The 16,699-nt window shown below is 40.9% G+C and overlaps 2 protein-coding genes and 1 pseudogene across 3 annotated transcripts; 2 read left to right on the forward strand and 1 right to left on the reverse strand.

The window, feature by feature from the left end:
* Positions 1 to 358: 358 nt before the first annotated feature.
* LOC307111275 (olfactory receptor 1J21-like) lies at positions 359 to 1,357 on the forward strand (the record flags this gene model as incomplete). The annotated part of the gene is given in 2 exon segments (XM_079791059.1): positions 359 to 409; positions 413 to 1,357. Coding segments are annotated over 2 exon segments (996 nt in total).
* A 1,465-nt stretch (positions 1,358 to 2,822) lies between these two features.
* Positions 2,823 to 4,081, reverse strand: LOC307111070 (S-adenosylmethionine decarboxylase proenzyme-like; annotated as a pseudogene). The gene is made up of 3 exons: positions 3,946 to 4,081; positions 3,212 to 3,605; positions 2,823 to 2,972 (listed from the first exon to the last, which is right to left on the reverse strand). The product of its transcript is annotated as an S-adenosylmethionine decarboxylase proenzyme-like (transcript).
* An 8,557-nt stretch (positions 4,082 to 12,638) lies between these two features.
* LOC307111290 (olfactory receptor 1J21-like) lies at positions 12,639 to 13,577 on the forward strand (the record flags this gene model as incomplete). Its single annotated transcript, XM_079791075.1, has 1 exon — positions 12,639 to 13,577. One exon carries the CDS (start codon positions 12,639 to 12,641, stop codon positions 13,575 to 13,577), a length of 939 nt encoding a protein of 312 aa, XP_079647201.1.
* Positions 13,578 to 16,699: the final 3,122 nt, after the last annotated feature.

The raw sequence follows: 16,699 nt of genomic DNA on the forward strand, positions 1-16,699 counted from the left end.
AATAAAAAGCCAAAGCATGTGTGAGAAGCATAAGAAGGTTAAAAAAGGAAAAGAGCCTCTGGCATGGCCTCTATTATGTTTCTAATAACTGGTTACTGACCTAGCCTTGCCCCTAATTTACTAATCTCAGATTTCTCTCATGAATTCCTAGACTTCTCAAATTTGAACCTGACCTGACATAATCATCATTCTGATGGTTCGTGGTTTTTCCAGAAAAGATTGCATTGGTTTCTAGGTGGACATATACTATCCTGATATCAGAATACCATTATCCCGTTAGTGGGCAAAAAGTATGAGTTATTTGGGTTAAAATTCATTTACTGACTAATTGTTATATTTCTATTATGTTGTAGTCATAATGATTTCACATTTTTTCACATCTCCATCTCTTTTTTCATCTACAACAAAATAGAAGATCATGAGGAGGAATAATCAGAGCAGTGTGTCTGAGTTCCTCCTCCTGGGGCTCCCCATCCGGCCAGAGCAGCAGGGCATGTTCTTTGCCCTGTTCCTGGGCATGTACCTGACCACGGTGCTGGGCAACCTGCTCATCATCCTGCTCATCAGGCTGGACTCTCGCCTGCACACACCCATGTACTTCTTCCTCAGCCACCTGGCCTTCACTGACATCTCCTTTTCATCAGTCACAGCTCCAAAGATGCTCATGAATATGCATACTCAGGATCAATCCATCTCCTATGCTGGATGCATTTCCCAGGTGTATTTCTTCATATTTTGGGGGGATCTTGATAGCTTCCTTCTCACCTCAATGGCCTATGACAGGTATGTGGCCATCTGTCACCCCCTCCACTATACAACCATCATGAGTCAGAGCCGATGTGTTTTGCTAGTAATTGTGTCCTGGGCCCTATCTTGTGCTAGTGCCCTTTTGCACACCCTCTTCCTGGCCCGTCTTTCTTTCTGTGGAGACAACACTCTCTCGCACTTCTTCTGTGATCTCTCCACCTTACTGAAGCTGTCCAGCTCAGACACCACAGTCAATGAGCTGCTTATCCTCACCGTGGGAGTGGTGATCATTACTGTGCCATTCATATGCATCCTAGTTTCTTATGGCCGCATTGGGGCCACCATCTTGAAAGTCCCCTCCACCGAGGGCATCTGCAAAGCCTTGTCCACATGTGGCTCACATCTCTCTGTGGTGTCTCTGTACTATGGAGCAATCATTGGGCTGTACTTTTTTCCTTCATCCAACAACTCTACCAATAAGGATGTCATTGTGGCTGTATTGTACACCCTGGTCACTCCCATGCTAAATCCCTTTATCTACAGTCTGAGGAATCGGGATATGAAAGGGGCTCTGGGAAATATACTCAGTAGAGGAACATGTTCCTCATGATATGCACTGTTTCTCCCTATTGATTGGATATATGATCTGCTCATCCTGCACATGCAACGTGAGCATCCTTTCCTCTCCAAATAGCTGCTTCGTAGTGAATCTCGAAGTGGCAACCAATCTTCTGTCTCTGTTTCAGCTTGGACTTAGTTTTCTTCTCTGTTTAGTTTTCTTGTTCATTTTGGAATCATGCAAAAGGTATATTAAAAACATACCTGCACAGCTATCCTTTCCTAAATGTCTTTTTTAAGTTTTCATATGATATCCCTTGTCCTACAAATAGTGTATATAGTCACAGCTTTATTTTTTATATTCTCCAAACTTTATATAGACAACACAAATATTTATTCTGGCAGTTTCATGACTTTATTTGAGTGTTTAATTTTTAATACATTTGGAATTTATTTTTTACAAATGATATTACTTAGAAATTGAGTTTTATTTTTGTTTCTAGTTTCTTATCACTTGTCCAAATTTGGGTTTTCAGTTATGTTTTTAGATTGACATTTTAAGCTAACAAAATAACTTAAAACAGTGTCAGTGAACTTCTCTGGGTTTTTTAAATTTCCAATGGAGTTCAGGAAGTTGTGGGAGCATTTGTGGTTAGTCCAATGATTGAATCTACTACCAGCATTTAGTGGTCAGTGGCCAGTAATGATGAATGGTTTGAAATGCACAAGAAATCTTGCCCAACAAAGAACTGCCCTATTCAAAGTGTTAAGAGTAACCCACGGGAAAACACTGATAGCCAAACATGCAAATATTTCCCCATTTTCTTATGATCACTTTCCTTTTCTTTTTAACAGTGTATTGCTTTATTGGGGTGGGGTTGAGAGGGGAGAAACCATAGTGAGGAACGAAATCAATTAAAGGAATACTAACTCAGGAAGCATTAATGTTAAAATAGTAGTACACAAAATGGTTAACTGCAATCACTTTCTTAAAAGGACATAATTCGTGCAAGAAAAACTTTAATTGCCATTGCAAAAAACATCTGGATGAAGTAGAAATTGTTTTCAATAACACTGGTAGAGAATATGTTCTAGAAATTGAAGGTAACTGGATGTAACATGCTGGCAGCAATTTAATAGAACAGTCCCAGATGGTTAGGTTGAGGCCAACACCTAATGAGGACAAAAGCCTTGTCTATGGGGAATTTTGGATGAAACCTGGAGAAATATTACACTGTACATAAAACAAATTGAAGAGTTGCCCCAAGTGTTGTAAAGTTTCATATAGTAAAAGTTTTTTTCAACATGCACTTCAATTTCACAGTAAGAGTGGCATAGGATGCCTAAACACAGAAGAAAGCATTCATGCAAGATACCTAACTCCTTGATATAATAATGCATACAGTTCAAAATGATTACACTATCATTACATCTAGGGCTTTCTGTGACTACAATGGGGTGGATATGGAAAGCATGGCCCCCGGTATCAACATCTAAAAAGCAGCAACCATCTTCTTTCATGTGTGTTTCCTTTTTGTGTTTTTTTCTTCATTTTTTCTTAAGCAACTCTGCTGCTGTTGCTGCTTCTTAGCAAAACTAGTAAAAACAAAGTTGTAATCATAGAGCATAGCACTCTGGCAATCAAGATATTTAAAACCTTCAATCTTCTAGGGCAATGGTCGGCAAACTCATTAGTCAACAGAGCCAAATATCAACAGTACAATGATTGAAATTTCTTTTGAGAGCCAAATTTTTTAAACTTAAACTTCTTCTAACGCCACTTCTTCAAAATAGACTCGCCCAGGCCATGGTATTTTGTGGAAGAGCCACACTCAAGGGGCCAAAGAGCTGCATGTGGCTCGCGAGCCGCAGTTTGCCGACCACGGTTCTAGGGCAAAGAAAGCACTGTGCGACATTTAAAACTCTGGTTTACAAACAAGGTGGTCACAAATTTTTCTGGCTTGAAGACGTCCAAACTTTCCTGATTAAGTCTTCATAGGAGGTCTGACTTAAGTTTGTTTCAAAGCTAACATAAGAAAATTTTGGTTCTGGAGTGATGTGAATTGTCCAATACGTTCCATTCAATTTCATGCCATTCATCGAATACCCACAAAGATTGAACATTGTGGCATCAATGACAGAACCTGGTATCAGTTCACAAATTCCACTCTCATGAGTGACATCCTTTGCAGTAACACCATCTTTCATGTAGAACTGGTCCATAACTGCTGGGTCAAGCTCACTCATCAGAATTTCCAGGGTTTGATCTGGCTGACTGATTACCCTACTCTCTGGGAAGTCTAAAGTACCAACAGTCAGAATTCATACGTCCCATGCAATATGCTGCTCCATTTGGGAAAACTGCATTAAGAAACTCTATTTCTTCCTTGAAATTCTGGTGTGGGCACCCTTGGTGAGAAGCTTTGAAATTCTTACGAGAATAAAAGAAGCTTTGAATTGAGTCAAACCCACTGTAACCTCTAGCAAGTTTCAACAGGGGAACCAGTGCTTTCAGCAAGAGGGTGGTATCACATGTCTTCAAAATGAAACATCTCTTGGAGACAAACATGTTACTCTCACTGAGTCCACAAGCTTCCTGCTTGTCAGTTTTTGTCACACTTAGGATTGAACACTGCACACCCTTCAAAAGTATGTCCCACTCGGATCTTGGGATGATGTGAATATCCCCAGATTCTGACTTACATTGAGTTGCTGCTTGGAGAACCAAACCTCCAGTAGCTTCTCAGTCCCTTTGAAAAAAATGTGCAGCTTCCATCACCATGAGACTAGCGAACAACTAACTAACCACCACAGAAAATCACTAAATTAAATCTCTTCTCCCGCTGCTGCGGATTGTTCCAGCTTCCTTTTTTTTTTTTTTGGCTACAGTTTTATGTTAACTTTTTAAAAAATAATAATTAATAAAATTTTCCCAGCTTTGTGTGTGTGTGTGAGTGAAAAGTTGAATGTGAGTCTGTTGGAAAAAGCTGATACACTTCAGTCTCTCATAGTTGGCTGTTTCCCCGTTAGAGAGAGCAGAGCGAGCACTAGCTAATACTGTGGAAGCACCTTAGGATCACTTTCAATGTTTCTTTGAAATACATGGTAGATTAAGTTAATAATCTTCATAAGATATCTCAAAAGTACTTGAAAACAAAACAGAAAAACACATGATGACCATGATTGCTCTGGAATGTATTTTTATTTATATTAGAAATATAATGTTCCAAACTCACAATTAGTAGATATTTGGATCTCCATTATAAGATCATTATGATGATCCAGAAAATGCTTATAATTTCAGATCACTGAAATGAAAACATAACTTTAAAGCATTTCTCAAAAGAAGTGAAACATACTGTATGTTGTGTTAAAACTAATTATTCTGAATCAGGGGTAAGCAATGTCTGGCTCATAGGTCATAAAAGGCCCACAAAATCATTAGGTCTGGCCTTGCCAAGGCATTAGGGGTGAATTAATTAAATGTTTGACCACATATAGCAGGCTAATTTTTAAGTTGATAATTTTGTATGGTCCACAAGTGGTTATAAATATCAAAATGGCAGAAAAAAGGTTCCATACCCCTGTTCTAAACAGGAATGGCAGGGTAAGGAACCTGGAATATACCTACCCTGACAAAAAATAAAATACCAAAAACTCCTGTAAAAAATCATTTATTTCCTGATTTTTTCTAAGGACATGGGAATGATTAGATGAATTGTGGCCTCCTTGAGCCTGGAAACCCAGAACACTTGGAGAAAAATACTAGATGAAAAAAAATATACAGTGAATTTTAAACTAGAGATCAATAGTAGAAGCATAGCTAGAAAATCTCAAAATGTTTGGAGATTAAACAAGACATATCTAAATACCACATGGGTCAAACAAGAAATCACAAGACAAACTTAAAATATTTTTAACTAAATTAAAATTAAAACACAAGTTATGAAAAATTATGGGATGCACCAAAAGCAGTGCTTCGAGGGAAATGTATAGAATTAAAAATAAGGAAATAATAAAGCTCTAAATAAATATTAGGAAATAAGAAAGTTCTAAACTGATAGTACAGGCTTCTACCTTAAATAACCAGAGAAAGAAGACAATATAAACTTAAAACAATAGACAAAAAATAACAAATATTGGAGCAGAAATAAGTAAAACTGAAAAGAGGAAATCAACAGACAAAATCAATGAAACCAAAAATTGATTATTTGATAAAATTGATAAACCTCTAGCTAGGCTAATTAACAAAAATATGGACTTTTACAAAGCACAGCAGGTGGCTCAAGGAAGTTGTAGGAAGGCCAGAGCATCAGGCTTGGGGCATTGGAGCTGGAAACAGACCCAAACCACCCCAGTTCCATAAGCTACAGGCTGAGGTGCACACAGGCCTTGTGAAGTCTGGGGAGGGAAGGACTCTGTTCCTTCATCTGTAAGACAGTCATGGAGCACCGACAGCATGCCAGCAAGGTACAGCAGACACCACCCTCGCTGTTCTCATAGAGTTTATGTTCCAGTGGGGAGGAGGTCACAGGATGCCAACAGAGAAGTGCCTCAGCCTTACTGAAGAAGGGGAGGGGTGGTCAGACCCTTTACCAAGGGTTCTCTGTGATGGAGACTCTCTGTCAGCCCCTGCTCAGTAACCAGGTCTGCCACTGCCAGGATAGCAAGACTTGGGGTCTGGGTATGAGGCTGGCCTCTGGATGGGCAGGAGCTGGCACAGGAGCCCAGCCCCTTGCAGGCATGTTGTGGGAGAAATGTGTGAAAGGAAAGGCCAGGCCTTTGACTCAGCATCATCTCCTCCATCCTAGGCACCTTGCCGGACCTCATTTCTGTCAGCCTCTGCACTTTATTGACATAAAGCCCTTGGTGATTTATGTGCATCTCAGCCTGCCCAGATTGGACCTGGAGCACCACACCTATCATCTTCTGGCCCAGCTGGAGTATCCAGAATCTACTGAGGCAAAGCCTGAGGGACAGGAAGAGTGAGGGATTTGTAAATGTGTGCATTTGAGGGGAATTAGGGAGGGGGGTTATGCCACACTAGGAAAAGCCTCCAGAGTCTGGAGCTGGGCCAGGAACACCCTCAGACAGCAGATAGCAGTCTGAGAATGTTTCCTGGGGTGGAGACTGGGCTGAGAGTTCTCTTAAAGGCAGTATAATGTTTTTCTGTAAAAAGGCAAATGGAAAGCCATTTGTCTTGGTTAATCTTTCTCCTCCTCCATTTTCAGTGCCAGGTTTAGAACATTGTCTATCACCAGTCCCAGAGCTAGAGCCAGCTACTGTGCCAGTTTCAGCAGCAGCAGCAGCAAATCTAGAGTCAGTCCACAGCTAGAGCCAGCTCCAGACATAAGAGTCAGATCCAGTACCACCAGCTCTGCCACCCATTCAAGTTGGAACTAGCACCAGTTTTAAGTTAGAGCCAGTCTCAGAGCTAGAGTTAGCTCCATCGCCCTCTCTAGCACCAGCTATAGAGCTTGAGCAGCGCCAGTGCCAGAGCTGGAGCCACCTCCAGAACTGTTTTCACTTATTGTTATAGGGTGTGGGGAAGAGGAGAGAGAGATCAACCAAAGGACTTTTATGCATGCATATAAGCATAACCCATGGGCACAGTCAGTAGGGGGGGTGAGGGCATATGCTGAGAATGAGTGGGGAGAGGTCAATAGGGGGGGAAAGGATTCATATGGAATACTTTAAACAATAAAGAATTTTTTTTAAAAGAGAAAGATAGGGGGAGATCAAGATGGCGACCAGCAGGAAGGTAGGGAGGGAAAGAGTGTGAGAGAGTGAGGAACCCATAGAGGAGAGTGTAGATGTGTGTGGTGTGTGTGTATATGAGCTAGGGACAGTTAGATTCTGCAGGTCCTCCAAGGGGCAGTCTTAGTCGGCAGAGCCCCTTGCACAAAACGGACACTTCTGGGCAGCCAGTGCGGGCACGGAGACCACGCCATCTTGAGAAACAGAGCTGCTTGAGACTAGGATCCTGGCCTCAGACACAAACCAGGACCCTGCAGCCACTGGGGACAGAGAACTGCAACCACAGCTTCAGACCAACAGACAACAAGAATCCAGACTTCCCGGCAGCAGATTTCTGTGAGTCAAAGAGCCTATCCCCCTCCCCGCAGGCAACTGGATAGCGCCATAGTAACTGATAGACCCGCCCCTCGCCCAAGCTGCAACGCCCCTACTGGGAACTTGAGAGCTGGCAGCATGGGAAGCAGCTTCCCTTCTGGAATTTGGCACCCTGGACGCAGCTTCCCTTCAGGGAATTTGAGTGCACGCACAGGACTCAGCTCCCTTTCAGGGAATTTAGCACACGGGACTCAGCTCCCCTTCAGGGAATTTGAGTGCCCTTTCAGGGAATTTAGCACACGGGACTCAGCTCCCCTTCGGGGAATTTGAGAGTGCGCGAAGCCCTAGCCGGTTTGGCTCAGTAGAGAGAGCGCGCACGGACCCCAGCACTGCTACTGGAATTTGAGAGACTGAACCTGAAGCCCAAGCAGGGCAGCAGTGCCACCTGACCTTGACTCTGGACAAGCACACACAGAAGTCAGATTTCCACAGCGCAGGCACACCACAGAGCTATTGTGCAACCCAGTGAGCACCACCGACTTGACTCTGTTTCTTACCGTGTGCGCCTGGGATCCCTGACTCACAGCGCATTCACACTAAGAGCCAGTGACTCCAATTCTTGGTACATGCACACACAGGGACCCTGATTCTCAGCGAGAAGCTGCACGAGGCAACGGAGACTCTGACACTCGATTCTTGGTGCAGACAAGGGAAACTCTGACTCCTGGCATGCGCTAAGGGACTCATTTTCGGCACATACCAACAGTGTGGTGCAGGCAGGGTCCCTGATTCTAAGTGTGCACACGAGACCACACTGAACACTGGGGACACTGACCCTGGGCAAGCCTGGTTCCCACCAACCCACGGCAGTCACACGTCCTAGTGTCAGAGCACTTCAGTGAAACTTGGGTGGTGAGAAGTTCCCATGGCAAATTGAAGGTTGAACCTTCTGGTGATAGTCAGAATGGGGAGACGACACTATCCACAGAGGGGGAAAAATGAGGAGTTACCAAGAAAGGAAATTAGTGAAATTGAAGCATGCAACATGACCGAAAAAGAGTTCAGAGTAATGGTCGTAGAATTTATACATCGGATGGATGAGAAAATCAACAAAACTACTGGAAGATATCAAGGGAGAGATCACCAATAACACAATCATAGTAGGGGACTTTAATACACCACTGACATCACTGGATAAATCCTCTAGACAAAAAATCAGCAAAGACACAGCAATCCTATATGACTCAATAGATCAGATGGACTTAACTGACATCTTCAGAACATTTCACCCCAAAGCCACGGAATATATGTTCTTCTCAAGTGCACATGGGACATTTTCAAAAATAGACCACATATTGGGTCACAAGCAAAGTATCCCCAAATTCAAGAAGGTTGAAATCATACCAAGCATCTTCTCAGACCACAATGCCATAAAATTAGAAATAAACTACAATAAAAACAATCCAAAAATCTCAAACACTTGGAAGATGAATAGCATGCTATTAAATAATGACTGGGTTACCAAAGAGATCAAAGAAGAAATTAAAAGCATCCTGGAAACTAATGACAACAAAAACACAACAATCCAAAATCTATGGGACACAATGAAAGCAGTCCTGAGAGGGAAGTTTATAGCTCTACAAGGCTACCTCAAAAAAAAAAAATGGTAGTAAATCATCTAACTCTACAACTCAAAGAATTAGACAGCAACAAGAAAAGCCCAGAGTGAGCAGAAGGAAGGAGATAATAAAGATCAGAGCTTAAGTAAATAACATAGAAACGAAAAAACAAATACAAAAGATAAATGAAATCAAGAGCTGGTTCTTTAAAAGGATAAACAAGATTGATGAAACTCTAGCCAGGCTCACCAAGAAGAATGTAGGCTATTTAATTTTCTTTCACTTTTATGAGTTAAAAAAAAACACAACACAAGAGTAATATGTGGTGATAAATATAAGAAGATTTACCTCTGGAGGAAATTACTGGGAGAGGCATGATGAAGGATTATTTCTCTATTTGGCTGCTAATTTCAGGAATGTATTTCTTTGGAATTCATCAAACAGCACTTAATGCATGCTAATTTTTCTGTATGCATGTTATACTTCCATTAATAAATATTTATTTTTTTAAAGAATCATTTGAATCTACCAATGAGCTCCTTCAAATCCTGCCTGTCTTCTCTTAAAAGGAAATGAATAGCCTGATTTTTATGCTTATGATTTCACTAAATTTCTACAGTTTCATTTTTATGTGTACACATCTCTCTGTTTCTGTCTCCCTTTCTCTGTGTGTGTTTATATTATATTTATATATGAATGCAGGAGACCAGGATTTATAGAAACTGTGGCCCATTCCCCAGGGTCCCATTGTGATGGTAGGATATAATGCCCCTCAATCTTTTGTTCAGAGAGTGAAAGTATTAGCGTGTTTCTGGTATTCTTGAAATAGCACTGGGTTCAGAAACAAGAGAGATTCACTAACACACTCAACTTCCAGTTCGGTTTGTAATGAACTCGGAATTGCATTTTCCCTGATGTCAACTGAGAAGACAAAAACCTTTTGGAATCACCATGTCCCAGTAGCTGCTTTGTGGTTATTATCATTGTTCCTCCAAGGATGAACTCTCCAAGTGCCTGTTATCAACAAACAGTTTTCCCCTCAAGGGAACCAAAGGCAAAAAAGCAATTATTCCAGTTTGTCTCTAATTTGGAGGGGGCGGTGTAGAGTTGGCCACTCACCACCCCCTGGGTTTTCTCCTTAATCTATTAAGTTAGAACCCACACCCATTGCTCAGAGTGTTAAACAAGTGTGTGTCTGCATATCTTTCCCATTTGGGTTTGAACCAAGAATTCTTCTCCCTGCTGTGATGTACTTTGAAACCTGAGAGGCTCCACCTGCTTCACTGTATTATATGTCTTCTAGAGAGAAAAAGTGGAACCTTCCCATGCTGCAGCTGAAGGTGTAAGTGCTCATCACCTAAAAGGCAGTATCAGAGCAGGAGTGGAATTCACTATTCAGTAGTGTGGTTGCATGTGTTTGTGTGTTTGTGTGTGTCCAATGTAAGTTACTGATCTCTAGCCTGTCCCTGCAGCACCTCACACCGAAGTATAACAGAGAGCTCCATGTAGTTTAATTTATCTCAAACTGATCCTCTGTCTAATTTTTCATGAAATAGAAAAAACATACTTCCTCTTGCTTATCATTCATCCCCCATTAAGTCTTACTGGTTTTTCCTCCAATTTTATCCCAATTCTGTAATGATCTTCATCTTCTGCCATAATCCAGGTATAAGCAGGTATCACTTTTGTACCTGAACTACTGCTATGTCATCCTAATATTTCTGCTAACACTCTTGCCTTGCTATAATCTGTTCTCTGCCCAGGAGCCAGCACACTATTTAAATGTCTGCATTCATTCCTTTCCTTAAAGATTTTCATGAGTGTTCTGTTGCTCTAAGAATAGAATACAAACTTTCCATTATGGCAGAAAAGACCTTACATAATCTGGTTCCCAGATGAATCTCCAACCGCATAACATTCCCATGGTGATATTCTCCTGAATTTTCTCTGTTCCTCAAACACCATAGCCCTGTCTTCCCCACTTAACTAGAATGACCATTTTTATAATGTTCACATGACATGCTGTTATTTTTCAGGACTCATCTTAAAGAACACATAAGATAAGGTTTCCTCCCCACCTTAGCCTCTTGTAATTGGACAATATCTATCAAAATTGTGAATGTGCATCCTCCTATTCCATTTCTAAGTTTTATCCTTCAAATACATATACTAATATGAAAATCGCATATGAAGAATGTTATTAGTGAAATTCTGTTAGAAACAGAAGAATATTAGAAACAACCAAAATGTCTATCAGACAGATAGTTAGCTCTTTCACTGTGGTAGGTAGGTAAACTGATTACTATTAACATGGGAATGACTAGCGAAACTGAATGTGCAATTCATCTCAGGTAATAACATTAAATTAACAGACTTTTAATGTAATAGACTAAAGAATGTATTTTAGAGATAATTTCAGTCAAATTGGAAGAACTGGTAGATAATGTAAACTTTAGTTAACCCCCAAGAAGAATGATGAGTCCTCCAGTGAGATACATTCTCGGCGCTCAAAGAGAAGGATCTTTAGATTGAATAAATATTTACATAATATGTGGATTCTATTTTTTAATAGATAGATCATGCTGTTTCCTTTCCCTATTATTTTGTGAGTGATCACATGGGCAAGTCTAAAATAATTGACCTGAAAAAAGAGAGAGAAATGATAGTATTGGCAAAATATAAGAAGTGTTAGAATCTGACAAGAAAAGTATCAGTTATGAATCACTAGCATAAAACGTAGGCTAGGAACTGTAAAAAAAGGTGGACACTTACACAGTTTATTCTTTTTCAGATCCAGATATGACTGGGGGTGAGGAGTATTTCCTGGTGTTCTGAGAACTTGAATAAGAGTGATCTGGTAAGAACTGTGAGAATTTGGAAGAGGAACAGACTTTTTCTCCACATTCCATGACGATTCATTTAGAAAGAGTAATGCTAGACTAAAAATGTTGAGGAGTAGGCAGGAATTTTCTTAAAGGAAGGACTGATGGCTTTGTAATAAAATATTTCTCTAGATTTATTATTATTGACATAGATTCTTCTTAATGTCCTTAAGTTATATGCAATGTTTCCACCAACTTGCCAAATCCTGATTTCTGGAAGATCCTGTGCAGTCCACTCAGTTGTCTTATCTTGATCCAACCCATGAAAATAAAGCATGGTATAGAAATAATGTTATTAATTAAATATTTCTGGATATAGAAATATATTAGAAATATGCTTTGGCTGAGAGTCATGGGAAGGTTAAGAAAGAACAACAGGCCCCTTGGAGGGCCTCTAGTAGTGCTTCTAATAACTGGTTACTGACCTAGCCTTGCCCCTAATTTACTAATCTCAGATTTCTGTCATGAATTCCTAGACTTCTCAAATTTGAACCTGACCCGACATGATCATCATTCTGATGGTTCATGGTTTTTCGAGAAGAGATTGCATTGGTTTCTACGTGGATATATACTATCCTGATATCAGACCACCATTAGCCCAATAGTGGGCAAAAAGCATGAGTTATTCAGTTAAAAGTTATTCAGTGAGTAAAATTCATGTACTCACTAATTGTCTTGTTTCTATTATTTGTAGTCATTAAGGTTTCACATTCTTTAACATCTCCATATCTTTTTTTCATCTACGGCAAAACAGAAGATCATGAGGAGGAATAATCAGAGCAGTGTGTCTGAGTTCCTCCTCCTGGGGCTCCCCATCCGGCCAGAGCAGCAAGGCATGTTCTTTGCCCTGTTCCTGGGCATGTACCTGACCACAGTGCTAGGCAACTTGCTCATCATCCTGCTCATCAGGCTGGACTCTCGCCTGCACACACCCATGTACTTCTTCCTCAGTCACTTGGCCTTCACTGACATCTCCTTTTCATCAGTCACAGCTCCAAAGATGCTCATGAATATGTATACTCAGGATCAATCCATCTCCTATGCTGGATGCATTTCCCAAGTGTACTTCTTCTTATTTTGGGGGGATCTTGATAGTCTCCTTCTCACCTCAATGGCCTATGACAGGTATGTGGCCATTTGTCACCCCCTCCACTATACAACCATCATGAGTCAGAGCCTGTGTATCTTGCTAGTAATTGTGTCTTGGGTCCAATCCTGCGCTAGTGCCCTTTTGCACACCCTCTTCCTGGCCCGTCTTTCTTTCTGTGGAGACAACACTCTCTCGCACTTCTTCTGTGATCTCTCCACCTTACTGAAGCTGTCCAGCTCAGATACCACAGTCAATGAGCTGCTTATCCTCACCGTGGGAGTGGTGGTCATTACTGTGCCATTCATATGTATCCTGGTTTCTTATGGCTGCATTGGGGCCACCATCCTGAAAGTCCCCTCCACCAAGGGCATCTGCAAAGCCTTGTCCACATGTGGCTCCCACCTCTCTGTGGTGTCTCTGTACTATGGAACAATTATTGGGCTGTACTTTTTTCCTTCATCCAACAACTCTACCAATAAGGATGTCATTGTGGCTGTATTGTACACCCTGGTCACTCCCATGCTAAATCCCTTTATCTACAGTCTGAGGAATCAGGATATGAAAGGGGCTCTGGGAAATATACTCAATAGAGGAACGTGTTCCCCATGATAAGCACTGTTCTCCCTAATCATTGGATATAAGATCTGCTCATCCTGTACATGCAACATGAACATCCTTTCCTCTCCAAAATCTGAAAGATTAAAAAGGATCTGCCAGTAATTTAACTATCTACCAGAACAAAACTCAGCACCTTTAAAACTAAAATATACTTTATACTAAATGAATCTTTCAAAATTTCCAGTAAACATTGAAAAATTACTAAACACGGTGGAAACCAAGATGGCGGCATAGGTAAACACCTAAACTGCTGCCTCGCGCAACAATTTCAAAACTACAACTAAAAGACAAAACGTCTATCACCCAGAACCATGGGAAAGCTGGCTGAGTGGAAGTTCTACAACTAGAAGGAAAGAGAAAAGAGCACTGAAACGTGCACAAGCGCTGAAAAGCTGAGGTACGGAGGTGCGCAAATCGGGCTGGCGGAGGGCAACTGGGTGCGCTGCTTTTTTCAACCCGAAGGGAGACAAGCTCCCAATTACTCTGAACACCAGTTTCTGGGGAGAAGCTGGGGACCCAAACTCCTACGGGGAGAAGCTGGATTATCTGCCTTCAGGTCGGAAAGTGAGGGTGATTTTCTTGTAGAGGTGCACCCAGCAATCATTGTTTACTGTGCTGGGGCGCAGGATGTGGGGACTTGGAAATGCAGAGACACAGAGACGGCTGACTGGCAGCCATGGCTGTTTGCCATTCCCTAGTCTAGTGACTCCCTGAGACCCCGCCCCTCACAACCTACAAACCCACCCAACTTCCACAGAGCGGCTTTAGCATATAAATGGCCTGCCCTATCTCAGCTTAACCTAACAAACTGCAGCTCTGGTCAGACAGCTCCAAAACCTCCAAACTCCAAGCAAAGAAGAGAAAACTGTAGTTCTCACTGTAGCTCCTGCTGGGTGGCCTCAGACAGTAGCTGACCTGCACCCCATTGGAGATCCAGAAGCTAGTGTATCTAGTGGTCAGTGTGAGATGACACCAGATTTCAACTACTCACATCCATAAGTGACACATTCAAGAGGCAGACTCAGTGAGCACCAAAGCCCCACTGAAACAAGTCCTGCCCCATAAGTGTGTCTCCAGCATAGCAGTTCTTCCATTATAGACACAGCGGGTCCTCACAGCCAATTGGCCTGGAGGTCAATTCCTCCCAGTGACACCAACAACAATCAAGACTTAACTACAACAAGGCTGTACACACAGACCACAAAGGGGTGCACCAAGTGTGTACACCTCAGGTAACTGGGAGGCCGACCCATTGGGCCATATAGGACACCTAGCACACAAAGCCACCCTACCAACTCAGGGAAGCAGCAAAAATGCGGAGACAAAGAAACAGATCACAAACAAAAGAAATGGAGGAAAACAAACGACTGGATATAGAGTTCAAAACCACAGTTATAAGGTTTTTCAAGAATTTCCTAGATAAGGCCAATAAATTTAGCAAGACCCTCAAGGATATGAAAAAGGACCAACTAGAAAATAAACATACACTGACTGAAATAAAAAATATTATACAGAGACCCAATAGCAGACTAGAGGAACACAAGAATCAAGTCAAAGATTTGAAATACAAAGAAGCAAAAAACACTCAACCAGGAAAGCAAAAAGAAAAAAGAATCCAAAAATTTGAAGATAGTGTAAGAAGCCTCTGGGACAACTTCAAGTGAACCAACATCAGAATTATGGGGGTGTCAGAAGAAGAGAGAGAACAAGATACTGAAAACCTATTTGAAGAAATAATGACTGAAAACTTCCCCCACCTGGTGAAAGAAATAGACTTACAAGTCCAGGAAGCACACAGAACCCCAAACAGTTAATTACCTACAAGGGAGCACCCATACGATAGTCAGCTGATTTCTCAACAGAAACTATGCAGGCCAATGGGAGTGGCAAGAAATATTCAAAGTGATGAATAGCAAGAACCTACAACCAAGATTACTCTATCCAGCAAAGTTATCATTCAGAATTGAAGGTCAGATAAAGAGCTTCACAAATAAGAAAAAGATAAAGGAGTTCATCAACACCAAACCAGTATTATATGAAATGCTGAAAGGTATTCTTTAAGAAGAGGAAGAAGAAAAAAGTAAAGATAAAAATTATGAACAACAAATACATATCTATCAACAAGTGAATTTAAAAATCAAGTGAATTAAAAATCTGAGGAACAGAATAAACTGGTGAATATAATAGAATCAGGGGCATAGAATGGGAGTGGATTGATAATTCTCAGGGGAAAAGGGGTGTCGGGGGTACAGGAAGAGACTGGACAAAAATCGTACACCTATGGATGAGGACAGTGGGGGGGAGGTAAGGGTAGAGGGTGGGGTGGGAACCGGGTGGAGGGGAGCTATGGGGGGGGGGAAGGAGAAACAATTGTAATAATCTGAACAATAAAGATTTATTAAATTAAAAAAAAAGAAAAATAGTCCTGATCGTGTAAAGTACAAAAAAAAAGAGAGAAAAAGAAAAATTACTAAACACATGAAGTAAACAAAAGGGCATCATGTCAAGAAAGGGTCATAAGAAACAGATCACAAGAAAGCATAGATACTGAAATTAACCAAAAAAATATGTAGAAGCAGTTATCATAAGTATGTTCATTACATAAAAGAAAAATGGTTATAATGAGTGGGGCACACAATTCATGTAAAAACATAAAAACTCAACATTTCTCAAATTTGGTTAAAAGCATCAATTTACAGGATCAAGAAACAAGTTAAGCAAACTGAAAGAAAGATAAATGTGAAAAAAAGAAATGCACCTACACACATCATAACTAAGGATAAAAAGAAAACCAAAGGCAAAGAATAAACCCATGAAGATGCCAGAGAAAAAGGATACAAAATGCCTTAGGAAGACTGTTAAGGAATTAGGCAGGATTAGGGTGAGAAGGCTGAGTTGTGCAGATACAGGATCAGTTTCTATCTTTATTTACATTTTATTATTTTGTCAATCATATATTTTTGTATTAATTTTAATTTGGTAAAAGGATGCACTGAGTTCATCTTAATTAAAAATTAATCTTTAATATTTGCTTTAATTATTGAATTTTTTAAATGTCTCAAATTTTGCACTTGAGGCCAATTTTACACATATGCTTCTTTTGCCTCACTCTA

The sequence above is a fragment of the Cnephaeus nilssonii genome (assembly GCF_951640355.1).
Source record: "Cnephaeus nilssonii genome assembly, chromosome: 14".
NCBI lineage: Eukaryota > Metazoa > Chordata > Mammalia > Chiroptera > Vespertilionidae > Cnephaeus > Cnephaeus nilssonii.